This window comes from Mauremys reevesii, linkage group 4, assembly GCF_016161935.1.
Source record: "Mauremys reevesii isolate NIE-2019 linkage group 4, ASM1616193v1, whole genome shotgun sequence".
Taxonomy (NCBI): domain Eukaryota; kingdom Metazoa; phylum Chordata; order Testudines; family Geoemydidae; genus Mauremys; species Mauremys reevesii.
In genome coordinates this window covers 64,287,967-64,301,089 of record NC_052626.1, presented here as the reverse complement: position 1 = coordinate 64,301,089, position 13,123 = coordinate 64,287,967, and the positions used below count along the sequence as shown (strand labels likewise).

Sequence of the window (13,123 nt, the reverse complement as noted above, 5' to 3'; positions counted from 1 at the left end):
CAGGCGCTTTACAAACCTTAACTAGTATTTAAATTGCTATTATTAAGGTATACATTGTGACTGGCTGTGGGTCATTGTGAGGTAGCATACAGGAGTCTAACCCTCCCACAAACATGCCCTGTGCAGGGGCATTCACAGCCTTACTCTGGTGTAAAAAATTGTGTGAGAGGAGAATCAGGCTCCTTGACCTATCCCCTTGGGATAGAGAATTTGGGTAAAATCCTGCACCTGAGCCTTAACCCAAAACCTAACTTTTTTTTTTTTTTTAAAGATTTGAAAAGCTTTGGTTCTATTGTTTCTCGGTCTCTCACAAATTGGCACCTCTAGACTCCAGCAAAGATGGTGAATCACAAACACCAAAATACTAAAAGCTCAGCTGGAATCAGGAAGTGCCAGAAATATTGTAGGAAGGCCTCCAGCCCAATCCGACACCAGATGGACTCAGATAAACTCCTGCAGGCCTCCAAACTGACCCTATGAACCTTTTGAGGGGAGCTCTCCTCTGCTATTCAATAAATCCCTGCTCAGCGGTGTTCAGCCAGCCACTAAACAAACTTTTACTTGATCCAAACAGGTTTGATACCATTTTCAAGAGGGAAGATTTATACCATTGTCCCCCACCACTACCCTGACCACCAATCTATCAACACGATGATACAAGTAAAGCGTGAACCTTTGGTCATTTTTGTGGAGGAGGTGGCAAGAGAGGGCCTTTTACATCTGCTTTGAACCTACCTTCCCTACTCTGACTCTGCCTGTGCCCATGGTAAAATATGTACAGTTCTTGCCCTCTCTAGTACTTGCTGGGTTGTCTTGCACTGCTGTGCCTTATAGGGCAACCACAGAAGGTTCCAACCATTTGCTTATAGAGGAAATAGCAGGACCTGCAGTGAGTTATGTTGTTTATCTCATTAGTGTAGGAGAGTCATAACTCAAAGCTTGCGTGAAAGGCTGGGGGAGGAAGGGAAAAGAGGGAGGGAGTTATGTGCAGTATTGTGTGAAATTAACCCTGAACTGTGTCGCGAGAGGCAGCCTTCTGACTCCTTTACAAGAGGGCTGTAAGAAACCAAGTTTATCCATGGGGCATCTGACTCTCCTCTCCCCCTTTTAAACCCTGTGTAAGTGAAAGGAGGCTCTGGATCTTTTCTGATTGCCTACTTCAGGTTAGAGATGGGGGAAGTGAAGGCCAGTAAACAAAGCAAAGGGGTGCATATAACCCAGACACCAGAGTGGCTGGTGGAGTATTCTCATTGGTTTAATATTGCCACAGCACACTATGTGCAGCCTGGAAACGGCGATGCTCCCACCACAGATAGATGCTGTGTCCCGTCACAATGGGGCTACAAGAGATGGATGGTACAGAGAGACCCAAGGGAGCACTAAATGAGCTAATCACATCAAGGAACAGCGGATATGGGGGAGGAGGGATTCTTGCTTTCTTTCTAAATCATTATAGTTTAAATTAAAAAAGACCTCGGGTTTGGTAGCCAATGCAGATACAGGAGGCTTCAGCCTATTTAAAGTCTAAACTAAACATGTCTTGCCACTAATCAGTCCTCACCACAGCCCTGTGAGAAAGGGAAACGCTACTATCACCATTTCATAGACAGGGAAACTGAGGCACAGTGATGCAAGTAGGACTACGGTCGACAAATTTGCCCAAGATAACAGGGAGTTAGTAACAAACCTGGCCAAAGAACCCAGCTCTCCTGGCCCTATGCTTTAAACACTAAACAATGATTCCTCCCATAAGTGTGTCTGGTACAAGGCTGCCTTGTGCCATCCTTGTAGCATATGCTCCCTCCAGCATCTGGCTTCTACATATAATAAATGTATACTTGCTTATGTGAGTGAGAAAGTTCAAATCGATAAAAATAGCCGTATCTCACTCATAATCAGATGCTGCAGGAACAGAAGTTCTTGGGGTAAATACATTAACAACAACAACAACAGAAAGCAAAAATTAGCTTGTTTTGCCAAAGCATAATCTCTCTGGAACAGGGAGCTTTCAGATGAAACAAAATCAACAGTGGTCACTAAAGTTCCCATGAGACTTTTCGTGAAGGAAGGTCCCCAGCTCAGGTAACTATATTCTGCCTACCCAAACTCCCCCTGCAGTTTCGAGTGGATAAGGTATTACCATCCTTCAGACCTTATCCTAAATGATAATGTAGTGTTGCTGTGCACTAATAACACAGCTTCTACATCCCACACCAGGAGTGGCTGCATTTCAGTGATCGGTGAAGTGACTCCCACGTATCCTTTACGTAGAGCTGGTCTTACTTTGGGTATTGTGAGGTTTAACTAATTAGGGCCAACCCTAGCCTCAGGACTTGTTTACATTGGGGTGGGGGCGGCAGGAGCTGTTATGCTGGAATAGCCATTTCCCATCAATTCCATGTGTGGATGCTCTGACCCTGGAATGAGAGCGCTTTACTCTGAATTAGTTTAATGTACTACCAAAAGGAGAAACTAATTTGGAATAAGGCAATCTTATTCCAGAATAAAAGCATCCACACACGGAATTAATTGGGAACAGTTAATCTACTTTAAATTCACATGCTACGTTATTCTGGGTTAATATTTATGTACACACAAGCCCTGAGTCCTGGTGTGCAGGTGGGGAACAGTGCAAGATGCCTTCCCTCATTCTGTGCCCTGTGAAATGGCCAGGGAAAATTCCAGACCCTGAACTTGATGGAATATAGGAACTGTTTCCTCCGTATGACCCTGGGCCAGCTATGACTCCACGTGGCCAGTCACAGAGAAAAGAACAGGCTGCACCATCCCAAGACTGTGGAACTGTCTACCACAAGAAATAAGAATGACCAACGACCTCCCCACAAATAGAACTAGACACAAAAACACATCTTGGACTTAACTTTCCCTCAACCTGCACCCCGTACAAAATGCACATGAACGCACACAGAAACCAAAAGCTAGAAACTAATCCAGACATTTCTCCCAGAGGCTAGGAAAGAAGAAAGAGTGAGAGATTGTTATTTCTCTTCTCTAACACTTGAGACATTCAGAGTCTATAGCCATTTAAGCACCTAGATAGACTTGCTGTAACACATGCAAAAAAGTGGAGCTAAAATGAGGGAACACAACCTGCTTCCTGCCACTATTCTCATTTGCAAAAGCTTCGCTACAGAGTTTGATCTGAACATAACCAGTCTGCTCTCTCCACAGCTGCAAACCCCCAAAACCAAAGCCCACTCGCCTTACTTCTACAAGTAGGCCCATTGACTTCCACGGGACTACTCACAAGAGTAAATAAGCAGGACATGGCGCTAGCACTGCACACATAGATGCTGTCCCTTATTACAAATCACATTCCTCATGAGAGACCCACATTTACCTCTTCTGCCCCCAGCCACCACCACCACCACCACCGCCGCCACCACTGCCACCGCCATCTTGGTATGATTTCATTTTTGCTTACTGTAAATGATTTACGCAAAAAGGAAACCCATGAATCACAAATTATACAAAATGCTATTTTGGCTCTAAAATGAATCACATATTAGTTAAGGAAAGGGTGCAACCTCCATTATCCAACCATCAATTATCCAAACCAGAACTATATCATCCAATGTCTATTGAACTGAGAACGCCAGTTATCCAGAACCCCAATTATTTATAAATGTGTAAACTTCCCACCAAGGCATTGGATAATCAACCCTTCACTGTATATGTTGGGTGTTCCCCTCTTATTTTGGGTCTTTGTCCCAAATATTGAAAAAAAAACCCAAACAACGTGGCAGAGATCAAAGTGTCAAAAATTCCATTCTCTCAACAAATAATGCATCTGGCTACATTCTCAATGGCTTCAGTGGGAGTTTTGTTACAGTAGGGTGCTTAGGGTTGACCCAACAATAATACTTTAACTTCCATGCGAGGATCTCAATCTGTTCTACAAACATTAATGAATTAGAACCTGATCGAAAGCCCATTGAAGTCAATGGAGGTATTTTTCAGTGGACTTTGGATCAGGCACATATTGCCCTTGTAACATATTTACGAGGACATTTATCCTCCTTTCAAAGATGGAAAACTGAGACACCGAGGTGAGGCCCAAGTGATCTGTCTAAGGCAGAGCTGGGAACAGAATCTAGATCTCTTGATTCCTGGTCACCTGCTCTAATCACTAGAGCAAAGTGAATTTCAGAAGATAAGACTCTCCCTAAATTTATGTTTCCTTTTGAGAAATAAGACTGGTGAGAGAGTCTTCCCTCCTTTAGAATATTTCCAAGGCTCTCTTGGGTAGAGGTCCTCTATTATGCAACTAACTCAGATCAATAGCAATAAAGGAGCTATGATGATGCAGCATTAGAAACTATGTCAAGCAATAGAAAGAATAATTAGGATCTGCTCTCTGCAGTTACCAAAGGGAATCCCCTCCAGGCCAGGAGGTTTAGGCAACTTCTCCTATGTGTGTGGCCCTTAACAGGTTTGAGTTTTTAGTAATTAAACCCCATGAGGGCTCAGCGGCCTGCCCTCCATACACACATGCACAGAATGCTGCCTACCTGGTCCCCGATGCCTCTTCTCCATCCAGATGTAGCAGTTGTTCTGAGCTACACCAGTCTGCGAATCCAGGAAGGGGAGGCGGACGCTGCGCTCAGCGCACAGCCGAGAGTTGTAGCTGCGGCAGTGCTCGATGGCTTCTTTGTAGAACTGGTCTCCAAGTCTGCTAGGAGGAAAAGAGCAGAGAGTAAGAGATTGCTTTGGTCTCCCTGAACAAGTAATGGAAAGAAGGGGATGTGGGGTCAATTAAAAATGGACGAGCGGAAATACTTTCCCCAGACACATTGTATGCATTAACCTGAGGCGCTTACTGCCACAGGGTGTCACTGAGGCAGAGTAGTAAGAGTCATAAGAAGATTAGACACTGAGGGTATGTCTATACAGCAGCTGGGAGCAAGGGTCCCAGCCCAGGTAAACAGACCTGTGCTAACAGGGATCAAGCTATCACACTAAAAATAGCAGTGTGGATGTTGCTGCACTGGCAGAGGCTCAGACTAGCCATCCAAGCTCAGACTTACCTAGGGTGACCAGACAGCAAGTGTGAAAAATCGGGACGGGAGATGGGGGGTAATAGGCACTTATATAAGAAAAAGCCCCAAATATCAGGACTGTCCCTATAAAATAGGGACATCTGGTCACCCTAGACTCACCTGATCAGGTGGCTAGCACCAGTGCAGCAACATCCACACTGCTATTATTAGCGTGATAACTTGAGCCCTGTTAGTGCAGGCCTGTCTACCCAGGCAGGGATGCTCACGCCCAGCTGCAATGTAGATATACCTTTAAGGATAAAGCAATCATCAGTCAGGGAAATAGACGGCTCTGGGTAATGGGAGGCAAAGATTTTCACTTCTAGTGTGCCGGTTCAAATCCAGCTCACAAAATGAGCCCATAGTTTTGTTCCGTATCGAAGGGCAACTTCCGCAGTATGTTTGAAGAACTGAAAAGCTGCTTTAAAAAGGGCCCGTTTAAAAGAACTCCACTTCAAAACCTGCAGACACACACCTCTGCTCCAAGGCTGGTCCTGCAGGTGAGATGCAGGCTCTGCCTGCTTATGGGTGTGTGTCCCCTGATCTAGCAATAGGGACTTATCTGTGCTCCTAGGTAGAATAATCAGGGAGAGTGGAGAGCTAAGTACAGCTGCACGTTAAGGGTTTGGCTTGACATATGACATGTTAGCCCGTAGTTTGTAAAGTGCTTATGGTCCTTTAGATGACTGGCACTACAGAAATGAAACATACCAGTATGTGCAACGTGGCACAAGGTGACCACTGCAAGGGACAGGAAAGAAATCTAACCCTTGCCCCTTTACAGCTTTCCACAGCTGGCTTAGGGCATTGGCCAGGAAGTAGGGTACTAGATTTACCAGCATGACAAATTTTTTGTTCTTGAGTTTATAAAGGTGGGATGATATTTAGAGAGACTTCTCATTATCATATCATTTATTTGATAAATAGCCATTCGTTCCAAACTTCGTGAACCCTTCGACTTCTATAGAGCATGGTTTAAAAAAAAAAACAAAAAAACTGCACACCAGAGATTGCCTGAAATCTCCTAGTTAGCTTCTTTAACAGTGAGAAAGGCATATTTTCAACAGTGTGGGGCCAGATTCTCCAGTATGTTGTGCCACTTTGATGACACAGATTGGCCATCGAGCTGGAGTGTCACAAAGCTGCCACTGCATACCCCTGGAGCTGGCCCTCATCCTATTGGGTGAAATTCAGCAATGGGCACAAGTTGATCAGAAAATAGGTGTAAGTGGTAAAGTAGTATAACTTGCACTGAATTTGGCATTCATTAGTCTGCAACAAGAGAGAAAATTGCATGCCAAGGAAGCAAAAGTAGAGAAGGGAGGGAAAGCAGCCAATAAAAAGGTGTCATATATAGGGGCTACACATAACAGCTGATATAGCCTCAAGCTGCGACAGCTTTTCAGAGGACTGTCCAATTGTTTCTTGCAGCAGACAACATGCATGGTGTATCTTCCCCTTCTGTCCACTGGCCCCAGAACCAATACAGGCCTGGCCCCTTGCATGCAATGCTGAAGAAGAGAGAGGACAGTAATGTGGATGTACAGTCCATGCAGAGAGAGATCTGCATACAGCAGGATCTTCTCTTCACTCAGATCCCAGGGAGACAATACTAGGCCCCTGCTTCCGGGGGAGGGGAAGCTGCACATACTGTATGAGATTGACTGAGTAGAAATGAAAACTTATTAAAAGCTATAATGAAAGCTGGCTTTCACGTACACTTGTGTAATCAAAGTCAGTAACAAGGAAACTCAGACTGATCAAAGATTAACAGTTCTCACAAACACTTTGAGTATCGGCAATGCGAAGTCAAATTCCTTCCTGTGTTAAACCAGGGATGTTCAGACATACTGAGGCCTTTATAGAACTAAGAGTAGAAACTGGATGAAAACAAACTGTCACCCACTGCACAGGTTCTCTGTGTACCAAGAATCACACATACACCACCCCCAACGAAATATGAGCATGACCGGCATACTGTATTAACAAAAACTCAACAGAATAAACTACAGCAACCAGGATAGGAGTCATAGCTGGAGACTAATTCAGTTTCCATCCTGCTGTAAACTGAAAATAATTGTAAATCTTTGACTGTTAAATATTTGGCTTAAAGTGACACTGTCAAGTATGGTTTAAGCCTAAAATTAAGGTTTTTCTACAAGGGGAAGAAAGGTTTTCCAAAACTTAAATGTGTTTGATGATCAGTAGAAGCTGACAGTCTAGTAGATCAAATTCATCCTCCATGTAACTCCATTGAGAGTTATGTTTGGCTGGAGACTAGATATTTCAAACCAACTGTAATTATTTTTAACTGAGAGCTTTTTCTTGTCTATAAAAATGTTAATTAGTTAATTGAGATGTGGATGCAAGGTTCTGGTTTGGACCCAATCACCTCTGAACTTTAGGGAAGTTTGGATCCAGATTCAAACTTCACAGTTGGCTCTTTTATGATGAGCAGAATCTAAAAACCCAAAATCCAAACAGCTCAAACTTTGGAGAAGTGGGGATCTACAGTTGTGGTCTGAGGGTTGGGCCAAGCTCTGGTTCTGAAGGCTGAAACCATGGAGAATAATTGACATTAAAAAGCAAAGCAACGTTTTATTACATCAGTTACATCTTAATGAAAAAACATTATTATTTTGTTCCTTTTAACATTGAACTTCTCTGGAATCACAATATGAGTAAATTTGGGCCCACTCTGAATTTTCATTAAATTTTTAAAGAAATGTAACCGAACGCATTTTTGAATGTAAACATCTCCTCCGGTGCTGCAATCCAAGCATGACAACTTTTTGTTTATGCAAGAAAACCAAGAAGTAATATTATTAGTATTAAAGGCGTCAAAGGAGGTCAAGAGCCCATTGTGCTGGGCATTGTATGTACACATAAGAGAGGCAGCCTGCCCCAAAGAACTTACAGTCTAAATAGATAGGACAGACAAAGGGTGGGAAGGGAAACAGAGAACTGAAGTGACTTAAGCAAAACTTAATGGACCAATCTATTTTTACTGACCAAGTTCAACGAAGAGTAAAAAGTAAAACAAACCACATTAACAGTGAAAAGTAAATTACATTTTAAAAATTCTTTAAGGTTTAATCATTTAGTGTAATTAGCAACACGGATTAGGAAAACCATTCATAAAATATGTAAGACCTGCTTATCATCTCTCTAAACACTGATGTTATGCTGATACAATTACCCTGACTTCAGGGGAATGTCACTGGCATAACACCATGTAACAGGGTGAAGAATCAGGCCCCGTGATTTCTGTTAAGTCTATGTCCTTTTAAATGTTGAGAAATGAAGATTTTCTGCTCATCAGTAACAGCTTGATCTAACCCTGAGCAAAGTCAATGGATAATAATCCTTCCCTTCTTGCAACCTTTGTCTTGTCTATTTCAACTGTAAACCCTTCAAGGCAGAGATAGTGACATACTATTTGTCTGTACAGTACCTAGCACTACTTTAATACAAGAGTTAGATTGGGCCTTAGGTCACTATTAAAGACAGTGATCCTACGTTACACCTTAGCTGCTTTGTACCCCTTCACATCCTTCAGGATTCCTCTTGAATACAGAAAAGCCCAGGCCGGCATAGAGCCAATGTAGCAGCTCTGTGCCACTCCCTTCCATCCTGCCCTGGTACAGGGTACATTGCCAGAGGGTAAGTACATGCTACCGATCTCTAGCTGCTAGAGTAGCTCAAAGCTAGGCATAATTTAGAGCATTCTTTAGCACCTGTCACATCTCAGATTAGAAACCAAGGGATGAAATACTCATTAAAAACATATAGCCAGCCAATCCCAGAAGAGATCACACTCACTTATCACTCCAGAAACTTTATGCCATTAAAATACAGCTCCTAGATGCTTACCAGACCCTGGGTACCTCCACCTTCAGACTTGGATTGGATCCAGTCCCACAGAGGTCAGACCCTTCTCTTCTGTAGTATCATTTCCCTCTACGGCAATGCTCATTACAAACAATGGAGGTGTTAAGATGAAAATAAAAAGAGAGAGAAACAAGCAGCCTTTTCTCTCTGGAGGTTTGCTAGTGTCCCTAGCTGTGCTGAAGTGCAGAGAATTCACTATCCTTCCCAGGAGCAACAGCATGTCCACTGAGATTTTATTTTCTATACTTTTTGGCTCTACTCTTATTTTAAGACCCAGTGTCATTGCACGGGCCGAGAAGTGCAAATAGAAAATACGTAAACCTGAAACTGCTCAAGAAACCAATACTTGATGCTAGTGACCCGACTAACTACCATCCCATTTCAAACCTTGGCAAGATTCAAGAAAATAGTGATAAATCAACTCCAGCAACACAACCTCAGCAGATAATGTGGACTCTCCCCGCCTGACTTCATAGCAGAGTCTGGAAATGAAGCAGCAATGGGATTTGGGGGCTCCTCATGGAGGTAGACTGAGGTGACTCAATCACACTGATACTACTTGATCTATCAGCTGCGTTTGACACTGCTGATCATGAGGTACTGCTGACTCAACTACTTGTCTTGGCACGTCATGAGAGAATTGTGCTATACTCATTCCTTTCCAACAGATTCCACAGACCCATGATGGACAGCTGCTCCTCCTCCAAGAGCTCTGACATGCAGAGTGCCTCAGAGCTCAGTCCTGTCACCACTTCTATTTAACAACACCTACGCAGAACCTTGGGGGATATTGTGAGATGACGTGGGCTACAATGTCAGCAATACATTGACACACTGCTGTATGTACCCTTCTCAACTAACCCAGGGAGCAGGCTCCCAGATATCTCAGTGTAGGAAGGAGGGTGCAAAGGAGGAAAAAGAAGCTGGCCCAACTGGAATCTAGGCAAGAATGAAGTGGAGCTGACTGGAAGCAAGAAATGTTCTGAGGAACTGAGGAGCTAAGATAGTCCATTAGGACTCCAAGGACTTGCACCATCACTGACATGGACAATCAAACAAAAGCAGTCACCAAAGGTGCCTTCCCCCATCTCCAACTAGCAAGAAGACTCCATTCTATTCCTCCCAACTGGTGGTCTGATCACAGTAATTTATGTTCATCACCTCCAGCTGGACTATTGTGACTCACTCTACCCAGGCCTAGGTAAGTTCACAAAGAAAAAAAGCTAGTACACAACGTGGCAGTTTACCCTCAGATTCTGCTGTGGGATTTTGGGGTATCTATCACACTTGGTCCAGAATCAGCAGAGACAGGTTTTTTTTTTTGTTTTGTCTTATCTATCTGACCAACCTATCAGCATTTCTAAAGGGCCTGTCATCATCGCATTTAGGTATTGCATATAGATTATAAAATCCATTGAGAACAGCCCAGAGAAGCACTCAGTCTTCGTTTAGTTATAGTCTGATACCCTTATGTACACCATTAAGATTTTTTTCTGTCAGGTTCTTTGGGGGATGCTATGGCACAGAGGTGAGGGCACCACATAAGATCCTCACATGATGTACAAGGGTTTGAATATGAGTGATGGCAAGGCAGACATTTCCAGAAAGGCCATGGAATGACATGGTCTGTTTGCAAAATAGGTTCTTTTGGTTTTTAAATATGAACCTGGCTTCTTTCATGCTGCCTCACACACACGCCTCCCAGCCTCTCCTGCTTTCTGAGGCTCAGAGTCCATCAAACATCCATCCCACTTCTATACCAGCTGATTGGCTTTGTTTTGCTCTGTGGGAGAAGGGGAATCTTATGCATCTTTCCACAGCACAGGAGTCAGATCTCTATTTTTAATCCAGCCATGATTTCTTAAGACATTTGCAACCTGCTGTTTGGATGCTGTAGGGTCTGGTAGGAAAACAGATTGGGGCGGGGGAGGGAAACGTTCCCTACATACTGTTTCAGTGGATAGCATGTGTATATTTTAGTCTATGTATCAGATTGCAAAGCAGTATAAAGACGTAGGAAAAATAATAAATGTGTGTTGTAGAAATGCCTGAAGGTCTCATCAGAGTCAGGGCCCCATTGTGCCAGGTTCTGTACATTGTGCCTGGCAGAGGAAATTGGGAGGAGGGAAGGCATCGTTGATTACAGATTACTGATTCAGTGCCAGCCCAGCCCATGTATTAGAGCAGCCAGGGAGCTACTATAATTTACACCATTGGCATAAGAACCTAAGGAACCTTATGCCAGTGGAAGATCAGTGTAACATGCACCCATCCCCAGCATCCCCCCTATATGTTTTTGCCAGGGGACAGCTCCCCTTGTGAAGGGGAACTCTGCTGGCTATTAATGGAGAGAATCCAGCCCTTCAGTGCTGCCTGAGTGGTGCTAGAGGGCTGGATCATACCAGAGAATCTGGCCCCACATACTAAGCACACTAGTCATTGTTCTGAATTTTTTTTTAAACATTCGCAGGTTATATTTTAATCCAGTTTGAAATTTCAGCTGTCTCATGTAAATAAACTGGCTGCAGAAGGATAGTTACAAATGGAGGCACAGCAAGAAATGCAGTCTGTGAAGTAGATTTGTTTAGTCCCACCACTGCTGTCAGGAAGGCATGTGTGTCTCAGCAGCATCTCCATTTAAAAGAAAGGAACATCAGGCTATGATGCAAGTTCATGCTTCTGGGATGAACACAGTACCTTATTCAGCACCAAAGCATTAACATTCAAGTTTGTTAGCTAGGCACTGCTGTTTCCTACATGTGAGGTAATGACTTTCAGGGGTCAGGTGAGTTAGTTCAGAAGGTGAATTTCTTTGCAATTTTCAGGGACACTGGGCTTTGAACAGCAGTAATTTATCCACATTGTCCCTTCCTCCCTCCATCCATTTCCATTGGGAGTCAGGGTAGGTGGTAGTCTCCACCCCACAAAACAGGGTACCTGTACAGCTCTGTTAGACTCAGCATAGTGACCAATTAGGTTAAGCTCAGAGGCAGGTTCCTTGAAAGTATCTCAGAGTATCTACTCTCTATCAGGCCAGAGATCCTGTTTTAAAGAGGTACCATGTCATCCCACTAAACTAACAACAGGTGGACAAGATAATAACCTAGACCCCTTTTGTAGATGAAAACAGCAACCAGAATTCATATCGATGCTAATCTCCTCAGAAGGTCCTGTGCTCTCTCTTAAATTGCTAAAGATGTGAACTAGTGAAACCTTAAGCACCAAAAAAGGATGATCAGTGACTGGCATCCAAGAGGTTTTTTTTTTAAAAAGGGGGACTTAACATTTCAAGCAGCAGGGGTTTGGGAGCATAAGAAATCTCCTTAGCTCTGATTAACTTAATCTGATCACAAATCTAGGGCCAGCTTCAGTAAAAAGCAAAGTCTTTCCATCCAACTCTCACAGTCTAGAATTCCCATACTGGGCTCGTCTTTTCCATATGGACAGCTTGGAATGGTAGGAATTTGGACCAGTAAGAAGTGTAGTCTGCTGGTCTGACCTGTCCGGAAGGCAGCAGACTTGAGTTCTAATTCTGGCTCTGACACAGACTCCCTCAGTTAATCTCTTTGTCTCAGTTCCCCTATCTGCAATGCGGGGGCAATACTACTGGGTTGCCTCAGTGGTGTGGATTACTTTAGTGATGATTGTAAACCCTCTTCGAAAATACAAGCTGTGATTCACTGTGAGTGAAAATTATTGGCCTGTGACATACAGGAGATCAGCCTAGACTCTTGGTTTTAAACTCTTTGAAAGTTATTTACATGGCTGTAAAATGCCACTCAGTCAGAATGGTAGAATTTTGCAAAGGTGTAAATAACTCTGCTGGTTGCAAAGCAGTGCAGATTTTTCTGTTGGGCTTCCCCATCATACAAAATTGTAATTATGCTAAAATTTCAGGTGCTTCCCCCAGCACAAGACTTTGAATGAATAGGGTCAAAGGACCGGATTTTCCACAGTGTTGCCCCTTTTGTAGTCATTTTGAAACAATTCTTATACAATACAGTTTTATACCCATTTTGCACAGGTGAAAGTGATCACACAAGAAGCAAGGCAATGGAGTGTCAGGCCAATACTGTACAACAAACACCAAGTGTGGGGGCACCTAGTGCTTTCTAACCTGAGCCATTCTGTCTCCTCACTAACTACTTTGCAGTGAAAACACCAGCAACACA

At 43.4% G+C, this 13,123-nt stretch overlaps 1 protein-coding gene across 18 annotated transcripts in view; it reads right to left on the bottom strand.

The window, feature by feature from the left end:
* Nucleotides 1–13,123, bottom strand: part of DPF3 (double PHD fingers 3) — a 246,937-nt gene that overhangs the window by 110,000 nt on the left and 123,814 nt on the right. For 12 of the 18 annotated variants that reach the window (XR_005597648.1, XR_005597650.1, XR_005597649.1 and 9 more), the window contains one exon: nt 4,533–4,693. Coding sequence is in view for 15 of the 18 variants with exons in the window: in XM_039535062.1 (XP_039390996.1) it covers nt 4,533–4,693 (161 nt within the window). In the remaining 3 variants the exon portion in view is untranslated. Of the gene's footprint in view, nt 1–4,532; nt 4,697–13,123 lie in introns of all 18 variants that reach the window. The other 6 variants (XM_039535057.1, XM_039535066.1, XM_039535058.1 and 3 more) reach the window with 1 other exon arrangement.